Here is an 18,737-nt window from a genome sequence, read left to right as displayed (position 1 = left end):
GATAATTTTGATTCCCTTTAAACAGGAACAGTGAGAGCAACGACTGCATTGCAAGTTACATGGTTTTCTAGTTAACAGATCACATGGCTAGTTCCCTGGTCACCAAAATGAAAACCACACATCCCAGATCTTACGGTCACTCCCCTGAACAAAGGCGACCAAAACACACAAAGACTAGCAGAATAGAATCATTCTCTAGGGGTTATTACTAGATTATTAAAATGATCAAAGTTAAGGAAAGAGAAGAGAAGAATCCCCTAGAGCTGGGTACACAGTAGCACTGGCATGCAGGGTCACAGTAAAGCTGGAGAGTAGGAAGCCCCACAAGATAGCGGGTTAAAGCATACAAACCTCCATGCTAGAGTTAAAGGCTCGGTTTACTTTGGCTTTGATGTTAACAACTTGCCCAACACTGGAAAAAAAATACAATAAGGTGTCAGTGGAAGATGCCAATCGGCCTTGCTAGAGACACAAAACACAAGTTGGAAACCAACAGTGCTACAACAGAAAGCAGCACCTTTCACAGATTGACTATCAGGAGCAGCATTGCAGGTACCTTGATCTATTGATAACAAATGCAACAGCTTTTGTGCAGAGCTATCATATTGGCCTTAAACGAACTATAAAAGTATACACCCTTCCAACCTAAAGAAATCAGACCAATCCCTGGTCAGAAAATTGCATTCCTTGATTTAGGATACTGCTAGACACCAGCTAGACTTTGCCAACTAATGTGATATAAAACCAAACATCCTCCCATCTCCTTTAATTTCTAGGTTTTTTTTTTTTTTTTTTTTTTTTTTTAAGGCAAAAAAACAATGTTAATGCTACTGCAACACGGCACAGGTAATCCCTCAAAAGTCAGGAAATATAAAAGTTAAGTAAATCAGCCTATTAAAAGACAAAGTTAACTTGAAATCTAGTCAGTTTTTAAAAGAGCTGGATTCAAAGTAATTTCAGATCCCACTTCTACCACCAAGCATCTTTACTAGTTTTGGGAGATTTAAAATCCCATTTTCTTGTTTTTCAAAATGTTTCTGTCCCCCAGGTGAAAGACCCATGGAAACTGATGGACTGACTCTACGGGGAAAACAAGGAAACTCACTAAACAAGATGCAAAAATAAAGTATTTTCCTTCCTTCAGATCTATTTCAGTTTTAGCCATCTTAGGTAAGAAGCAGCATGTAATAGGCACTACTGTAGAACAGCCAGGGCACTCTTGTATAACATGATCAGTGTTGCTGCGTCAGCTGGCTCTAATAAGAAAAAACAGTTTGCAAAAAGCTGACGTATTACTAGGATTCCCGTTTGCGATCACTGCAGCAAACTTGTGAGTATGGAAGTGGATGTTGTGTAAAGTTTCACTCAAATTTCATTCCAGCTGAGTGTGACACATGCCATACCTATGACCACTTAGTGAGGAAAGCCATCTATCTCTGATACAGTGCACATTGGAGGCCCAATCCTACAAGGTGCAGAAAACCCTAGATTTTGGGAGCCACCCTGAGAGTTTTTAGGCACAGACATGAGCCCTTGGTCCAAGAGAAGAAGCTGCATAACATTAGTTATGTTTTCTAGAAGCCAGAGCAGGGAACGGCCAGCTAACGCTACATTTTACATGCACGGCTCTCGCAATCAATCACACCTCCTTGGGAATGCGGGCTCTTCTCAATTCCAGTGGAGGTTGGCTTGGTGTTGGCATAAAAGTGATCTCTGATTTCAGAAAAAATGCAAAGTTTAAGAGAATGGCCTCAGTGCATGTCAAAGCCAGTAGATACGGAACACTGGTGTCAATCAGGTTAATGCTACTATAACACACCACCACTAGGTTAGGCCAGCTGCTAAATCTAGTCTACTGTTGTAACTTTCCGTATTCATACCAGACATTGTTCTTCCCATGCTGCTGCTGCCAGGGAGGCATTATCTGAATCTGTCTGATACAAAAGAAAAGGAGGGTTTGGGTACCAAGGATGTTGTCCTCTCTCGGTGTATTGTACATCATCATCTACAGAACTCACCACCGCATTTTAGGAATAAGCTTTGATTTTGTTGGATTCATGGATTATTTCTGCTGCTGTCACCCTGACTGGGAACTCTGGGGATCAGGGTCCCAATGTGGTAAGAGCTATACAAACAGGGTAACAAGATTACAATTCCTGCCCCAGAGAGCTCACACTTTAAGTTTACGATCAGATGCAGAAGGTGAATGGACTAGACTCAGAAGACAAAGGGAGGGGATGTGGGAGGAGACTAGGAAGAAGCGGTAACACATTCCCACTTTGCATGGTAGAAAGTAGCCCCAGATTGCCCCCTGCCTAGCCTAGTGTTCTCTGTTTATCCAATACTGTGCATTTTTAGAAGTAGTTTTCCATTTGCTCATGTTGATTTTTGCTGCAGACTACATTAGAATGGACAGAAGTGGAGTCAGGAAGTCAAAGCCTTAGTGGGACAGACCTCTGGCCTTAGCACTCCCCTAGCCCCATGAGACCCAATCAGCTTTCTCTTCACTTCTTGCACCTCATTGACAGCTTTTCTAGCACTGGGCTGAATCAAAGGGTCAGTGCCAGGGTACAGGAACTCACTCACAGGTCTCTTCTTGAGATAAACCCACAGACAAGCCCTCTTACACACATGCCAGCACACGCTTAAAGGGACACTGTCAATTTGAAATCTAGTCAGTTCTTTTTAAAAGCTAAGTGAGTAGTTTCAGGAACGGCAACTACCCACTGTCAATATCTGTGGTTTTACAAATCACATTTTCCTGGTTTTTAATGCGTTTCTCTTCCCTGTTGTGGGGTGTATGGAGGGGGAAATAAAACACCCCATGCACACACAGAGGAAACAAAGAGAAACTATGGAACTGATCCAAAGCCCATTGGAATTAATATAAAGGCTCCCATTGGCTTCAGTGGACTTTGGATGAGGTCCACCCTGGGAGGAAGGCCCTGAACTAGGGCTTAGGAAATCTGGGGTCAGTTCCAGGTTCTACCCCAGACTCCCTTAATGGATCCCTGCAGGTGAGCCCATGGCCCACGCAGCGCACCCCTGGAGCGGTGACCATACAAAGCTTTCCAAGGGGGCAGGTTATTGGCCCAAGGAAGTTTCAGAACTTCTCCGGAGCTGTGTGTGCTCAGCAATCCCAACACTCCTGCAGTAGCCGTGACTAAAGGCAGGAACATTATGGCACAGACAACAGCGGGGTTCAAACCTGCTTTAAGGTACCAGTGAAATCAATCTAGAGGAGCTTATTGAAACAGGACCTCATGTTTCAGGTAATTCCTCCACAGATAAAGATGGCTACAGCTTTTCAGCAGAAGAGCTCTACATCGTTCAAGTAGAGACCCTGCTGCCTGCGTTCCCTCCCACCTCACCGTGTTTTACATGATGGATCTACTCCAAAGATACACATGGCTGGCCCACAAGTCCTGGCAAGGACGTGGACACACACTGGCACAGCACATGTAATCAGGTGTCCTAGTGGCTGGCTACAAGGTCTGTAGCAAACTGCTAATTACATATGGCTTCCAGACTCTCTCCTTGTCTCAAGTGGGAGGGGCACATGCTTTATTACTGAAGTTCTCTCTCCATCCATGACCAAGGGGTGTGTGTAAGCAAGTGGCCACTGCTGGTTCTTTAAGCAAAGCAGACACCGCCCCGAGGCAGTGACCACACATGAGGCCGGATAGCACCAATTGTAACGATCACTTCTAAATGTTCCAATCCCTCTGTCTGCAACAGGAGCCCATTAACCTGACAACAGAGGCTCAGGCACCAATTCCCATGAGCCTGCGGCACTAGTGCCGAAAGGGCTACCCAGGTTATTAGGCCAGAATTCACCCCTCATCCTTTGGCCTCTGACCCTCAGATTATGTTTATTATTAATCCTGTTTATTATGGTGATGCTTAAGGGCCAACCAAGGAGGTGATTGGCGTGGTACAAAACACAAAATAGCAGGTGGTCCCCACCCCAAAGAGATGACAGTCCAACTAGACAAGACAGACACCGGGTGAGGGAGAGGGCAGAACACACAAGCAGAGTGACCAATGTGATGAACAGCACACTAGTTCCCGTAAGTTTTGGGGGGCTGGGTTTAGTTACGAGGGGATCAGCTAAATGGAAAGAAAAGCAAAGGGAGAGGGGACACAGAAGGGAAGAGGAGCAGGGATAAGAGGGTAACAGGGCAGGTGTGGAGCAAAGACATGAAGAGATGAGAGAGGGGGAAGCAGAGGGCAGACATCCTGACCTCTACAGCGCTCCCGATCATCCCGAGACACAGAAGGGCTGCAGAAACCAAACAGCACAGCACACACTGATTTAGTGAGATCACTAGGCCCCATTGACTCCCCCGACTAGGGAGGAGTCCCAGCGAGCTGGATTTCTCTGCCAGACAGTTCCAAGTACTGTACACAGGGCCGGCTCTAGGCACCAGCAAAACAAGCTGGTGCTTGGGGCGGCACATTTTTAGGGGCGGCATGGCCGGCGCCAGAATGCCGCCCCTAAAAATGTGCCCGGCCGCCCTAGCTCGCCACGGCGCGCGAAACAGCTGATTCGCGTGCCGCTGCTCACCCTCCCTCCTAGGCTTGAGAGCCTGGGGGGAGGAGGCAGGGCTGGGGATTTGGGGAAGGGGCGGAGCTGAGGCGGGGCCGGGGGTGGGGTAAGAAAAAAACGGGGGGGGGGAGGGGTGGCGGCCAAAATTGTTTCTGCTTGGGGCGGCAAAAATCCTAGAGCCGGCCCTGACTGTACAAGGTCTTGGTCTGCATGGAAGTCAAAGTAGCAGAGAGCCATTGTTCCCCGGGGGCCGCCCCAGCCTGGAAGCCCAAAAACATGGGCTGAGATGTTTTTACCTCTTTTGTTCTAAGCTGAGATTGGACTCCTGAGTGACCCCAGTCGTGCATACCAGTGAGCTCTAGAGAAGAGTGGGAAGAGTGTTCTAGGAAAATAACTCCTCGGCTAACTGCTTTCTCCAGATTGTTCAGCACACCACCGTGCAGGAAAGCGCAGCCCTGGCCCATCTTCACTAGGCGATCTGAACACGACTGAACGCGATTCTCCACAGCGCATTTGGTGACAGGACAGCGTCGAAGAGGACAAGTCAGGATCAGCATTGTGTCAGTAGTCAGGGGGAAACTCTGCTCCTAGCATGAAGCTCAATGTGACTAGTCCACATCAAGTCCCCTGACTCAATTGTTAAAAACCAGGATTTTAGGCTTCATTAAAAGGTTTCTTTGTGAAGAGGATGAGACCTTAGAGCAACGTCAAGCTTCCAGCCCAGGACAGGCTGGTAATAGGGGGGAGGGATAGCTCAGTGGTTTGAGCATTGGCCTGCTAAACCCAGGGTTGAGAGTTCAATCCTTGAGGGGGCCATTTAGGGAACTGGGGTAAAAATCTGTCTGGGGCTTGGTCCTGCTTTGAGCAGGGGGTTGGCCTAGATGACCTCCTGAGGTCCCTCCCAACCCTGCTTTCTATGATTCTATGACAGCACCATGACTTTGGAAAAGGAGAATTCTGGCTCTCTATCATGGCCAATCACTGGAGTGGTACCAACTAGAGCCCTGTGCAGGACCACTTGTAATCCTGCTCCCATCCCGCTCAGTTTAGCAGGACTCAGCTGTCCCCCTCACATCTGCCTAATGGGGAATAGCAAGGATTAGCCTCGATTCCTGGTTTCTATGCAGGTGAATTCCCAAGAACCTCTCAGCCCCCTCTCCACCCCAAATGCCTCTGGAAAGTTTTGTGATCTCTACTTGGAAGATCTAGTTTGGACTCTAACTCTTCTAGGAGAATGGCAACTCTCTCACACTCGTGAATTTGCTACGTCAGGCATCTAACTATCATCATACTGGGTGGCAAAGGAGATTCCCAAAACAAAACTACCAGCTTTTGGAGATTTCACTCATTTTCAGCAAATTAATTTTTCATATAGGGAACTTTTCCCTGCACCACAGTGGAGAAGCAGCAAGGGCAAGTCAGCGGGATTACAGGGTTTTCACCATGGAGTCCAAATCTATATAGGTCCAAACTGGATGGGTTTTCCCTGAACTTTTGCAGAAAGTCTCATTGGGAGGACTGCTAGTGAGCTCTGATCTGCCTTTCCACCTAGCTGATAAGTAATGCCAGGGTTGAGCCTGGAAACAAATACAAACACAAGATACCTTTCAGGAAGGAGGGGAATCTCTCCCCGCCCCTCTCGGGTTTGGATCTTGTTCAGTCCTACTGCATGCGGAGTAGCCAGCTCAACGGTTGCCCTGGAGAAAGGTGGCCAACTCCCATCAGCCACTGGGGCTGGCAGGTTTAAAACAGGTTTGAGCTGGAAGCCAGCTCCCAGTGGCTGGTGGGAGTTGAAGGTATCTAGCTAGCTAGCTAGCTAAGATCTCTCCATACCATCTATTGCAACTGGGTCCAACTGCTACCTAGCTTCAGCACCCATAGACTACAAAATTAAAAGGAAAATGTTAAAACAAGAGGGTCACAAATACCTGTGTTTAAAGCTTATTTAGAGTAAATGGTTGAATCCAGAGGTTTGATTTAGTTACTTTAACTTTAAGCCACCTCAGAGCACTCTCTAAGACATACTGGTAAGGCTGTACATTCCCACAGCATTCTATTTATCAGCTGTCTACGTAACAAGCGCCATAAATTCCTAACACATAAAGGTGGCACATTAAATGATGGTGTCTCCATCTTTGGAGCACAGACAGAATGCAGCGGAACTGGTCTTCAAGATGAAATTATTTTAAACAATCACCTGGCCATTTTTCACTTTATCTCATCAAATAAAATCAAAGTCTATTAACACAATTAGCAAAAGATTAGTGGGAGATTCCAAAACCACCAATCATTCTTTTTTAAAGCTTCTCACAAATTAACATTTCCCTTTATTAATTTGATTTTTACTTATATTGGTGACTATCTTGGATTCCCTTTGTGATTTTGCTATAGATTTTAAACTAAACGGAGGATTGGTGAGAGACGTCAAAGTAATAGCACATGAGACAGATCTCCATTCATCCACAAAAGTTAGCAGCATGAGCAGAGGCAGTGCCTACTTCTAGGAACAGGGCTCTGTTTCTCATCTAGTCAATCTCACACAAAGATGGTCTAGGAAACGGACCAAAATACCCAAATCATTTCGCACAGGCCACCTATCAGTAGCCAAAGTGGGAACTTTTATCACCACCGGCCTAGGACAGATTTGCACTATTGCCCAAGGACGGCTCCACAGCTACTCCCAATTCCTGAGCCATCTAGATGTCATTTGTCTATATTTTATATACTGATAGAGCAACAAAAGTACAGTTGAACATATGACATGTTAATGTTCTGTCTGGGGCATTGTAACACTGAAGAGGTTTTGCCAGAGGATTTTTCATACAGTACATGACTGGTATGCCTGTAATTAATCCTAGGCCACTACATTATTGAACTAGCTGTCTTCTGGGTCTCTTTCAAACAGAAGAGAGGGGTTTGATCTAACTTATTATTACTTCACTAAGTTTGCTGCTAGATTTTCTATTCCAGCCGCTACAAGTTAGTGCTGACACACACACGCGCACACACACACGTAAAGGTTTGGTTTAGAAAACAATCCAAACAAGTGACTAAATGCTCATCTCAAGCTCTCAAGGCTCAACAGCTGGCTGCTTGTCTCCTGAGCACAGACTGGCATGACATTTCTGATGCTGTGCCTTCTACTTCCTGTCAGGTTAGAGATACAGGTACCACCTATCCTCTGCCGTCCTGGGTCTGACTGGGACAAGAATCAGATGTAAAATAAATGGAATGCATTAAAAAAAAAAAATAAAAAAAAAAAAGCAAGCCTCCAATAAGGTTTGGCTTCAGGTTTGGGTCAAGGTTCAGGTCAGCTCTCCTATCTGAATCAGTTTACCCATTAAGGGACTGTCCATTAGCACTTAATGCACCATCAGGATTTTCCTAGGAGGTCTGACAGGACAGAAGATGCATGACTGGTGGATGCAGCCACTACCTTCAGGAGCAGCCGTGCATTTAGAGCCATAAGGATGGTTTATAATGGTAACTATGTCAGTGTAACCAACCATCTGTAATGGCCAACAGTTCTGTGCACCTAAAGTAAAGGGTTTGTCCACCTTAACTGGGGCCTGGTCTACAGTACGAGTTTAGGTCGACTTTAGCAGCGTTAAATCGAATTAAGCCTGGACACGTCCACACAACGAAGCCCTTTCTTTCGACTTAAAGGGCCCTTTAAACCGGTTTCTTTACTCCACCTCCGACGAGGGGATTAGCGCTAAAATCGGCCTTTGCAGGTCAGATTTGGGGTAGTGTGGACGGAATTCGACGTTATTGGCCTCCGGGAGCTATCCCACAGTGCTTCATTGTGACCGCTCTGGACAGCATTCTCAACTCAGATGCACTGACCAGGTAGACAGGAAAAGCCCCGCAAACTTTTGAATTTCATTTCCTGTTTGCCCAGCATGGAGAGCACAGGTGACCACGCAGAGCTCATCAGCACAGGTAACCATGATGGAGTCCCAGGATCGCAAAAGAGCTCCAGCATGGACAGAACGGGAGGTACGGGATCTGCTCGCCATATGGGGAGACGAATCAGTGCTAGCTGAACTCCGTAGCAGTAAACGAAATGGCAAAATATTAGAAAAGGTCTCAAAGGCCATAGGCCATAACAGGGATGCACAGCAGTGCCGCGTGAAAATTAAGGAGCTAAGGCAAGCCTACCACAAAGCCAGAGCCGCAAACATGCCGCTTCTACGCGGAGCTGCATGCCATTCTAGGGGGTGCAGCCACCACTACCCCAACCGTGTGCTTTGACTTAATCAATGGAGAAACACGCAACAGGGAAGTGGGTTCGGGGTACGCGGAAGATGATGATGATGATGAAGACAAGGAAGCGGAGAAACCGGTTTCCCCAACAGCCAGGATATGTTTATCACCCTGGACCTGGAACCAGTAACCCCCGAACTCATGCAAGGCGCGCTCCCAGACCCTGAGGGCACACAGGGGACCTCTGGTGAGTGTACCTTTGTAAATATTACACATGGTTTAAAAGCAAGCGTGTTTAATGATTAATTTGCCCTGGCAATCGCGGCCAGTACAGCTACTGGAAAAGTCTGTTAACGTGTATGGGGATGGAGCGGAAATCCTCCAGGGACATCTCCAGAAAGCTCTCCTTCATGTACTCCCAAAGCCTTTGCAAAAGGTTTCTGGGGAGGGCTGCCTTATCCCGTCCACCATGGTAGGACACTGTACCACGCCAGGCCAGTAGCACGTAGTCTGGAATCATTGCATAACAAAGCATGGCAGCGTATGGTCCCGGTGTTTGCTGGCATGCAGACAACATCCATTCCTTATCTCTTTGTTATCCTCAGGAGAGTGATATCATTCACGGTCACCTGGTTGAAAGGGTGATTTTATTAAGGGGGCATTCAGAGGTGCCCGTTCCTGCTCGGCTGAACAGAAATGTTCCCCGCTGTTAGCCACGTGGTGGGGGGGAGGGGTGAAGTGATCATCCCAGAGAATTGGGTGTGGGGGGGGCGGGGGGGTAGTTGGGTTTGTGCTGCATGTTAACCCGGAAACCCCAGCCCCTCCTTTTACATTGCAAACCCATTTTAAATGGCCAACCCAATGGGTCCTTGGTATGGGAAATGAGGGCGCTGCTGTTTGAAACCATTCCCACATATTATGAAGGTTAAAAAAGCCAAAAGACTGTGGCTTACCATGGCTGCCTGCAAGCCAAATTCTGTTGCCTGGCAATGCGTGAGTGATCTCTCACACCAAACCGGCAGGCCCTCAATATAAGAGGAAAAATGCGACCTTGTAACGAAAGCACATGTGCTGTGTAATGTGAACAGCAAAATTTAACGTGAAAGAGTGTACCCATTGTTCTCTAAAATGTGTCTTTTTTAACCACCTCTCCCCCACCAGCTGCAAATGTTTCTCCTTCGCAGAGGCTAGCGAAGATTAGAAGGAGAAAACGGCGGACTCGGGATGATATGTTCACGGAGCTCCAGATGTCCTCCCACACTGAAAGAGCACAGCAGAATGCGTGGAGGCAGTCAATGTCAGAGTGCAAAAAAGCACCATTTGAATGAGAGGAGAGGTGGCGGGCTGAACAGAGCAAGTGGCGGGCTGAAGATGATAGGTGGCGTCAGCTTGCAGACAGAAGGCAAGAGTCGATGCTCCGGCTGCTGGAGCATCAAACTGATATGCTCCAACGTATGGTTGAGCTGCAGGAAAGGCAGCAGGAGCAGAGACCGCCGCTACAGCCCCTGTGTAACCAACAGCCCTCCTCCCCAAGTCCCATTGCCTCCTCACCCAGACGCCCAAGAACACGGTGGGGGGGGCCTCTGGCCACCCAGTCACTCCACCCCAGATGATTGCACGAGCATCAGAAGGCTGGCCTTCAATAAGTGTTAAAGTTTTAAACTGCAGAGTGTCCTTTTCCTTCCCTCCTCCCCCACCCCTCCCGGGCTACCTTGGCAATTATCCCCCTAGTTGTGTGATGAATTAATAAAGAATGCATGAATGTGAAGTAACAATGACTTTATTGCCTCTGCAAGCGGTGCTCGAAGGGGGGAGGGGAGGGTGGGGTGGTTGGTTTACAGGGAAGTAGAGTGAACCGGGTGGGGGGGGGGCGGAGGGTTCATCAAGGAGAAACAAAACAGAAGTTTCACACCGTAGCCTGGCCAGTCACAAAACTCGTTTTCAAAGCTTCTCTGATGCGCACCGTGCCCTGCTGTACTCTTCTAACCGCCCTGGTGTCTGGCTGCGCGTAATCAGCGGCCAGGCGATTTGCCTCAAACTCCCACCCCGCCATAAATGTCTCCCCCTTACTCTCACAGCTATTGTGGAGCGCACAGCAAGCAGCAATAACAATGGGGATATTGTTTTCGCTGAGGTCTGAGCGAGTCAGTAAGCTGCGCCAGCGCGCTTTTAAATGTCCAAATGCACATTCCACCACCATTCGGCACTTGCTCAGCCTGTAGTTGAACATGTCCTGACTACTGTCCAGGCTGCCTGTGTACGGCTTCATGAGCCATGGCATTAAGGGGTAGGCTGGGTCCCCAAGGATCACGATAGGCATTTCAACATCCCCAACGGTTATTTTCTGGTCCGGGAAGAAAGTCCCTTCCTCCAGCTTTCGAAACAGAGCAGAGTGCCTGAAGATGCGAGCATCATGTACCTTTCCCGGCCATCGCACGTTGATGTTGGTGAAACATCCCTTGTGATCCACCAGGGCTTGCAGCAGCATTGAAAAGTACCCCTTGCGGTTTATGTACTTGGTGGCTTGGTGCTCCGGTGACAAGATAGGAATATGGGTTCCGTCTATTGCCCCACCACAGTTTGGGAATCCCATTGCAGCAAAGCCATCCACTATGGCCTGCACGTTTCCCAGAGTCACTACCCTTGACATCACCAGGTCTTTCATTGCCCTGGCAACTTGGATCACAGCAGCCCCCACAGTAGATTTGCCCACTCCAAATTGATTCCCAACTGACCGGTAGCTGTCTGGCGTTGCAAGCTTCCACAGGGCTATCGCCACTCACTTCTCAACTGTGAGGGCTGCTCTCATCCTGGTATTCTGGCGCTTCAGGGCAGGGGAAAGCAAGTCACAAAGTTCCATGGAAGTGCCCTTACGCATGTGAAAGTTTCGCAGCCACTGGGAATCGTCCCACACCTGCAACACGATGCGGTCCCACCAGTCTGTGCTTGTTTCCCGGGCCCAGAATCGGCGTTCCACGGCATGAACCTGCCCCAGTAACACCATGATTTGCACATTGCTGGGGCCCGTACCTTGGGTGAGGTCTATGTCCATGTCAATTTCCTCATCACTCTCGTCGCCGCGCTGCAATCGCCTCCTCGGCTGGTCCTGGTTTTGCTTTGGCATGTCCTGGCTCTGCATATACTCCAGGACAATGCGCGTGGTGTTCATAGTGCTCATAATTGCCGCGGTGATCTGAGCGGGCTCCATGATCCCAGTGCTATGGCGTCTGGTCTGAAAAAAGGTGCAAAACTATTGTCTGACAGAGGGAGGGAGGGGCGAGTGACGACATGGCGTACAGGTACAGGGAATTAAAATCAACAAAGGTGGCAGTGCATCAGGGAGAAACACAAGCAACTGTCACACAGAATGGCCCCCCCAAAGATTGAACTCAAAACCCTGGGTTCAGCAGGCCGTTGATTTCACAGAGGGAGGGGGAAGCAAATGAATACATCTATTTTTTACATCTTAAGCTGGCAGCAGACAGTGCAGCATGACTGATAGCCCTCGGCATCTTCTGGGTGCTTGGCAGAAGATACTGTACTACGACTGCTAGCCATCATCGTCAAGACGGTTCAATAGGACTGCCGGCAGGACTGAGTCTCCAGGAGACAAAGCATGTCTGCCCAGGTGCCTCTGATTGAACTGGAATATGACAATGATGGATATCAATCGTAATACACCATCTACTGCCAAAAGGCAAGGGGCTGCTGCTGTGTAGCAATGCAGCCCCACGTCTGCCAGCACCCAGACAGCCGATAAAGGCTACCAGTCATACTGCACCGTCTACTGCCAAAAGGCAATTAGCTGCTGCTATGTAGCAATGCAGTACCACGTCTGCCGGCACCCAGATGACATATGGTGACGGTGAGCTGAGCTGAGCTGAGCGGGCTCCATGCTTGCCGTGGTATGTTGTCTGCACAGGTAACCCAGGTAAAAAGGCGCGAATCGATTGTCTGCTGTTGCTCTGACGGAGGGGGAGGGGCCTGACGACATGTACCCAGAACCCCCCGCGACACTGTTTTTGCATCATTCAGGCATTGGGATCTCAACCCAGAATTCCAATGGGCGGCGGAGACTGCGGGAACTGTGGGATAGGTACCCACAGTGCAACGCTCTGGAAGTCGACGCTAGCCTCGGTACTGTGGATGCGGTCCGCCGACTTCATGCACTTAGAGCATTTTATGTGGGGACACACACAATCGACTGTATAAAACAGATTTCTATAAAACCGGCTTCTATAAATTCGACCTAATTTCGTAGTGTAGACATACCCTGGGATAGCAGCTCCTAATCATGCCATGGAAGGTAAAAGAAAGGAAGATATGCAATGAACTAACTGACCTTTTCTAAATTGTAAAAGGGCTTGAGGACATTAAGATATCTTGTATCTACAGCTCTCAAACCTGCTGATAGACAAATGTTGGCCTGAGCTCACGGACTGTGTGTGTCCCTTTAATAATACAATACCTGCAAATCACAGGTAGTCTTTAATGCAGTATTAACATTTTCAGGGAAGTGGTATCTTGGATTGCTTGCACTCAAAGTTCAGAAACTTCGCTGGATCTGAAGTTATACATTCAGTTCTTCACAGAGCCACACACAACTCTCTCACTGTAGGAGGCATTAGATCTTGTAGGCCAGTAAGATTATGAATAAGTCCACATGCAGTGCAGTACAGTATTTCATTCAACAAAGCTTATGGAGACAGCAAGGATTTTAGAATTAAAAGTATTTCTTCACTTCTGGCTGCACATTAGAATGTTACATTACCGCACGCCATTAGACAACTTCTGTGTTCCACCCCAGAGCTGGCTGCATTTCAGCTGTGGGTGAAGCAACAATCCCTATATCTCCTTACCTACTCTTCCTGGAGTGTTACGGGTTTAGTTAATGGTTGTCAAGGGAGATCCTTGAATGAAAAGGTGCTACAGAGGTACTTACAGACAGACTTGTCTCCTGGGCTATAAACACTACGTCTACACCCCAAAACACAAACAAAACAAGCCATCCCGGCGGCGGCGGCAAGGCTGAAAGCCAGGGTCAAGTGACTCGGGCTCCCGCTGTGAGGCTAAAAATATCAGTGTTAAACATTCCCACACGGGCAGGAGCCTGAGCTCAGCAACCCTGTGAGGGGGATGAGTCTCAGAGCCCAGGCTCCAGCCCAAGCGGGAACATCTACACTGCTCTTTTTAGCTCCAGGGCATGAGCACAAGTCAGTTGAGCTGGCTTTAAGACTCACTGCCACAGTTACTGAGGCAAGTTTTTGGCAGTGTAGATAGAACCTAAATCAAAGGGGGTTTCTTGAACAAATAAAAGAGCAGCTAGATTATGAGGAAAAACCAGGAGGATAACCAAGCAAGAGCCTCCCAAATGAACTAAACATCAATATTATTAGAGAAGTAACATGAGGCTGTTCGTTGTCAGATCCCAGGGGGATTCTAGCCCTTAATGTGTAGGTATATTGCAGAGCCCATCTCAGACCCTGGGTTCAAAGCCACTGTGTCTTACATTCCCTCCCCTTCCCTGTGGATTGGGTTGAGGAGGTGTGGTTTATTTGTCCAGAATAGAAGGGATAATTAACATAGTGCACAAACTCCAGTTCTTCAATATTTGCTGCATGCCAAAGAAGGGACTTTTTTCAAAGCCAGCAAACTGCAAGAGAGGAAAGCAAGGCATTTACCTAATCGTGTGCTCAAAATAGATATCATCCACAGAAGCCGTGACGCAGGGGCAGCCAGCATGTCTCTCGGCTAAAAAGGAGAACAAACCGCAGTAGTTACCTTCAGACAATCAGTGCACCAAACAAGTGGACTTTTGCTGTTCTTGCAACTCTAGTTGCAGACTTTGAACAGACACAAGTAACCCTCGTCTCTGCAGATCCACATTGTCCAGTGTGTGTAGGACACTGGATTCCCTCTCTGTTGAGGGTCTCCACAGGTTCCACGGAGAAGATGCCCATTTCTACTTTCCTTAATCAAAGGCTGTACGTGTTTAACATTGGCCAGCATACAGATTACCTGTCTGATCTTTCCAGTCAGACAGACATACTGCTCAAGTTAGTAGAGCAGTTTTCTTAGCTGATTTTCCCCCTAAATCTGTCAAACATATTGTAACAGTTAAACCAATTGTACATTCTACTAAACAGAGATAAATTAGATTACATGTTTAAAAATTATATCAGTGTTCTCCAGTCTCCCTCCACATTCTTGTCTGTTGCTAGGATGTGTATTTATCTTGTAAGCAACTGGTGGGTAGTTTATATTTTAAAGACATCCTAGCTATACATTGGAAACTGTCTCGTTATCTCCTGTGGTTAGAAGATCTCCGAGAGCGTGGGTTCTAGAAATACGAATACCAGCCTCTTATAAAGTGCTTTTCATCAGCAGACCTTAAAGAGCTTCACAAGCGTGAGTGTATTTAGCCTCAAAACAGCCTTGTGAGGTAGGGAAGTGCCGTTATCCCCATTTTTACAGATGGGGAACTGCAGCACAGAGAGATTAAGTGACTTGCCTAAGGTCACACAGAAAGTCTGTGGCAGAACAGTGAATTGAAGCTGGGCTCCCAAATCCTAGCCTAGCACCCTAATCACTGCCCCATCCTCCCTCTAAAGCTTTTGTGGAAGTGCAATTCCCGAAGTGGAAACCCAGTTAAGGACAGTATCATGTATCAAGCTCTTGCCAACATTTTACTTAAAATCCCAATGCCCATTCAGTTTGTACAATCTCATTTGATAAGGAAGCATGACAGCAGGCAAAGGCCCTGGGTGCCAAGTTTCAGCTAGAAGCTATGCTTAGGTCCCTACCAAATTCACAGCCATGAAAAATGTGTCACGGACCGTGACATCTGGTCTCCCCCCATGAAATCTGGTCTTGTGTGGTTTTACCCTATACTATACAGATTTTGTGGGGGAGGCCACGATTTCTCAAATTGGGGGTCCTGACCCAAAAGGAAGTTGCGGGGGCGGGGGGGTCCGCAAGGTTATTTTAGGGGGGGGGTGGTATTGCCACCCTTACTTCTGCGCTGCCTTCAGAGCTGGGTGGCCGGAGAGCAGTGGCTGTTGGCTAGCGCCCAGCTTTGCAGTCAGCAGTGCAGTAGTAAGGGTGGCAATATCATATCATGCAATCCTTACTTCTGCACTGGTGCTGGTGGCGGCTCTGCTGGGATCCCGGCCAGCAGCCGCTGCTCTCCAGCTGCCCAGCTCTGAAGGCAGCGTCGGCGTTAGCAGCAGCACAGAAGTAAAGGTAGCAGTGCCGCAACCCCCCCCAGAATAATCTTGTGACCCCCCCCCCCCCGACTCCTTTTTGGGTGAGGACCCCTACAATTACAACACCGTGAAATTTCAGATTTAAATAGCTGAAATCATGAAATTTACTATTTTTAAAATCCTAGGACTACAAAATTGACCAAAATGGACTGTGAATTTGGTAGCTATGCTGTATGTAACTGACAGATAACCCTTGAAAACATGGTACTGCGAGTGCTGACACAGCCTTAGCTAGCACTGCATGAACACCATGCTGTGACAGCACCAACAGCTGGACACTGCAGCCAGCTAACCTACAGGACTATTACAGTGACATCCGAGTCTCTCATACACACAGGGAAACAACGTCACCATTTCGGCCCTGCCAGCATTACATTTTCTAAGAGGGGGTTCTCCCATCTTTTCCTTCTGTGGACCACTTCATAGGAGCCTTCCATGGACCCACCTCCCAGACCATAAAGATGAATTCTAAAACTATGGCATCAGAGTCTTAATCCTAGAGCAGAGTTTCGTTACAGTAGATTGCACAATTGTCTTATCTTTGGGAGAGCTCTCAGATCTACCCATCCACCTCTTAAGAAGCAGGATCCTCTTCCATGCTAATCCTACTGGGATCTCACTTCTTCTGTTTCTGGGGAACTCCCATGAGAGCGGTTTGCCAGGAGTTCCCTCACCATCTCACTGATGTTTTGTTCTGAATTGCACCCCCAGGTCTCCTTCATATCTGATGCCCCAATAATCTGAAAACCCCATTCATTTAAGGACTAGATCAGCCATCCCCTTTTATCTGCTTCCCCTCCACATTTAAGTTTTCCTGTTTGTTTTCCCCCTTCGCAGTCATGTTAAGATACAGAACTCTTGAACAATGTGTCCCATAGTCTGAACACACTCATACACACCACCCTGTTCTACTGGGACAGAACTGCTGTATCTAACAAGATTATTGGTTCATCTAGTTTAGCGTCCTCCCTTTGGCCCCAGTTCAGCAAAACATTTCAGCAGATGAGAGTAATCCCATCCCTCTCCAGCAAAGCACTAGCATGTGCTAAACTTTAAGAGCAAGTCCCCTGATTTTAATGGCACACACTTAACTGTTTTGCTGAATTGGTGTCATAGGACTGGAATGCAGGCAGTCACGCCTCATGGTTAGAACAGGCGTCTGCCCTGAGGTTGGCACTCATGCTCTTGAGTCACTACAGGCTGCTTGACAAGCACACTCCTGTATTAGCCAGGAAATGGACTGGACCTTTCTAATAGCAAGAACAAATCTGCTCACTAGTTTTTAAATCAATGCTGTTCCTGCATATTCTCACGTTTCCTCTGTTAATACTTGATCAGACAAAAGTCCTGTAGCAAAGGCTGTACTTTTAGCTCTCTATTATATTTTAGGCTGTCCATTCTCAGAGGTATCCTGTCCACAACAACTTCCATCCCTATAGATTGAGCTCTTATGACCTCATCAGATGGGCAGAGAGGAGAGGGAGCTGGGGGGAGGGGGGAAGAAGATCCCACAGAATGGGGAACCCCATGACTCATTTGAAGACAAGCCAGGGAGATGGTACCATGGTGGTGTGTCCCATAGATGTTCAGACCAAGCACTGAACAGATCAGTATTGAGGTACCTGGGAGTAGAAATCTGACCAGTTATTAAAAGGTTACATCCTTTATTCAGGGCCATAATTGTTCTCTAGTCTCTGTAGAGAAATGAGGGGGTACACCAGCTGATTTCATGGCCAACAGGAAGGCTGATGAGTTCTATGGAGAATGGAGGTGAGTGAAAGAAAACAAGGGGCAGACAGTGCACAAAAGATAGTTTGGATCAGAACCATCCTGGCCCACCTTACAAGCAGCCCTGAAGCCCTGAGCTAGCCCAGCGGATGTTAGCGTTGCCAGATGTCCAGTTTTCGATCAGAAAGTCCAATTGAAAGGGGACCTGTACAGTGTCCGACCACGTGTACTGACTGGACACCAAAAGTCCAGCTACCACAGTTGGGGGGAGGGGAGGGGCTAAGTCACCAACCCATGCCACCTCCTACCTGCATCTGGTGGGCAGGCAGGCTCCTGTCCTAGCCCTGGAGCAGAGGGGAGGGGAGAGAGCAGCGAGTGATGGGGACAGGGCCTCGGGGGAAGAGGCGGAGCAGGGGCGGGGGAGAGGTTCCAGCTCTCCTGCTGCAGGGTCCGGTTTTCAGAAAGTAGAAAGTTGGCAGCCCTCGGGCGTTGCTTCTGTGCAGCTGGTAGGTGGCCAAACTCCGCGGCGCAGCTCCGCTTACCAGAGAGGCAGGCTGTAGTGTCAATCCACTTCAGCAACTGGCCGATGCTCAGCTCGCCGCGGTGGTTTGTGTGGCACGGCAGCACCAGCTGGCTCATCTGCACCTCGGTGGGATTGCGGTATCGCTCCCCTCTCTCCATGCCCAGTGCCGGATCGGCCAGGGCCCCGGCGGGAAGTGCGGACGCTGAGCCCTATTGGGGAGAACAGACGTGGAAGTCAGCCCCTGCGACAGCGAGCGGGGGCCCGGCCGCAGCCTGCCCCACGCCACAGCCCTGCACAGGTTTGCAGAGGGGCAGGAAGGGCTCGGGCCATCTCAGGCGAAGTGCTTTGGAGAGAGGGACTCTCTCTCGCACCCCATTGAGAGAAGCAGCATCTGCTTGCCCCCTTAAGGCTCAGGACTGAAAAGGCCCCATGCCATCAGCTTGCAAGGCTTGTGGCTAAGAAATAA

The 18,737-nt window shown here is 48.3% G+C and overlaps 1 protein-coding gene across 1 annotated transcript in view; it reads right to left on the bottom strand.

The window, feature by feature from the left end:
* Positions 1–18,474, bottom strand: part of ACOT11 (acyl-CoA thioesterase 11) — a 45,338-nt gene extending 26,864 nt beyond the window's left edge. The window contains exons 1-4 of the mRNA XM_065409708.1: positions 18,291–18,474; positions 14,437–14,506; positions 1,881–1,934; positions 352–412 (exon numbers count right to left, since the gene is read on the bottom strand). Of these exons, the coding sequence (XP_065265780.1) occupies positions 352–412; positions 1,881–1,934; positions 14,437–14,506; positions 18,291–18,429 (324 nt within the window). The 5' untranslated portion in view covers positions 18,430–18,474. The remainder of the gene's footprint in view (positions 1–351; positions 413–1,880; positions 1,935–14,436; positions 14,507–18,290) is intronic.
* Between the last annotated feature and the right edge of the window lie 263 nt (positions 18,475–18,737).

Source organism: Emys orbicularis, chromosome 8, assembly GCF_028017835.1.
Source record: "Emys orbicularis isolate rEmyOrb1 chromosome 8, rEmyOrb1.hap1, whole genome shotgun sequence".
NCBI lineage: Eukaryota > Metazoa > Chordata > Testudines > Emydidae > Emys > Emys orbicularis.
This window is presented reverse-complemented; position numbering and strand designations above follow the sequence as displayed.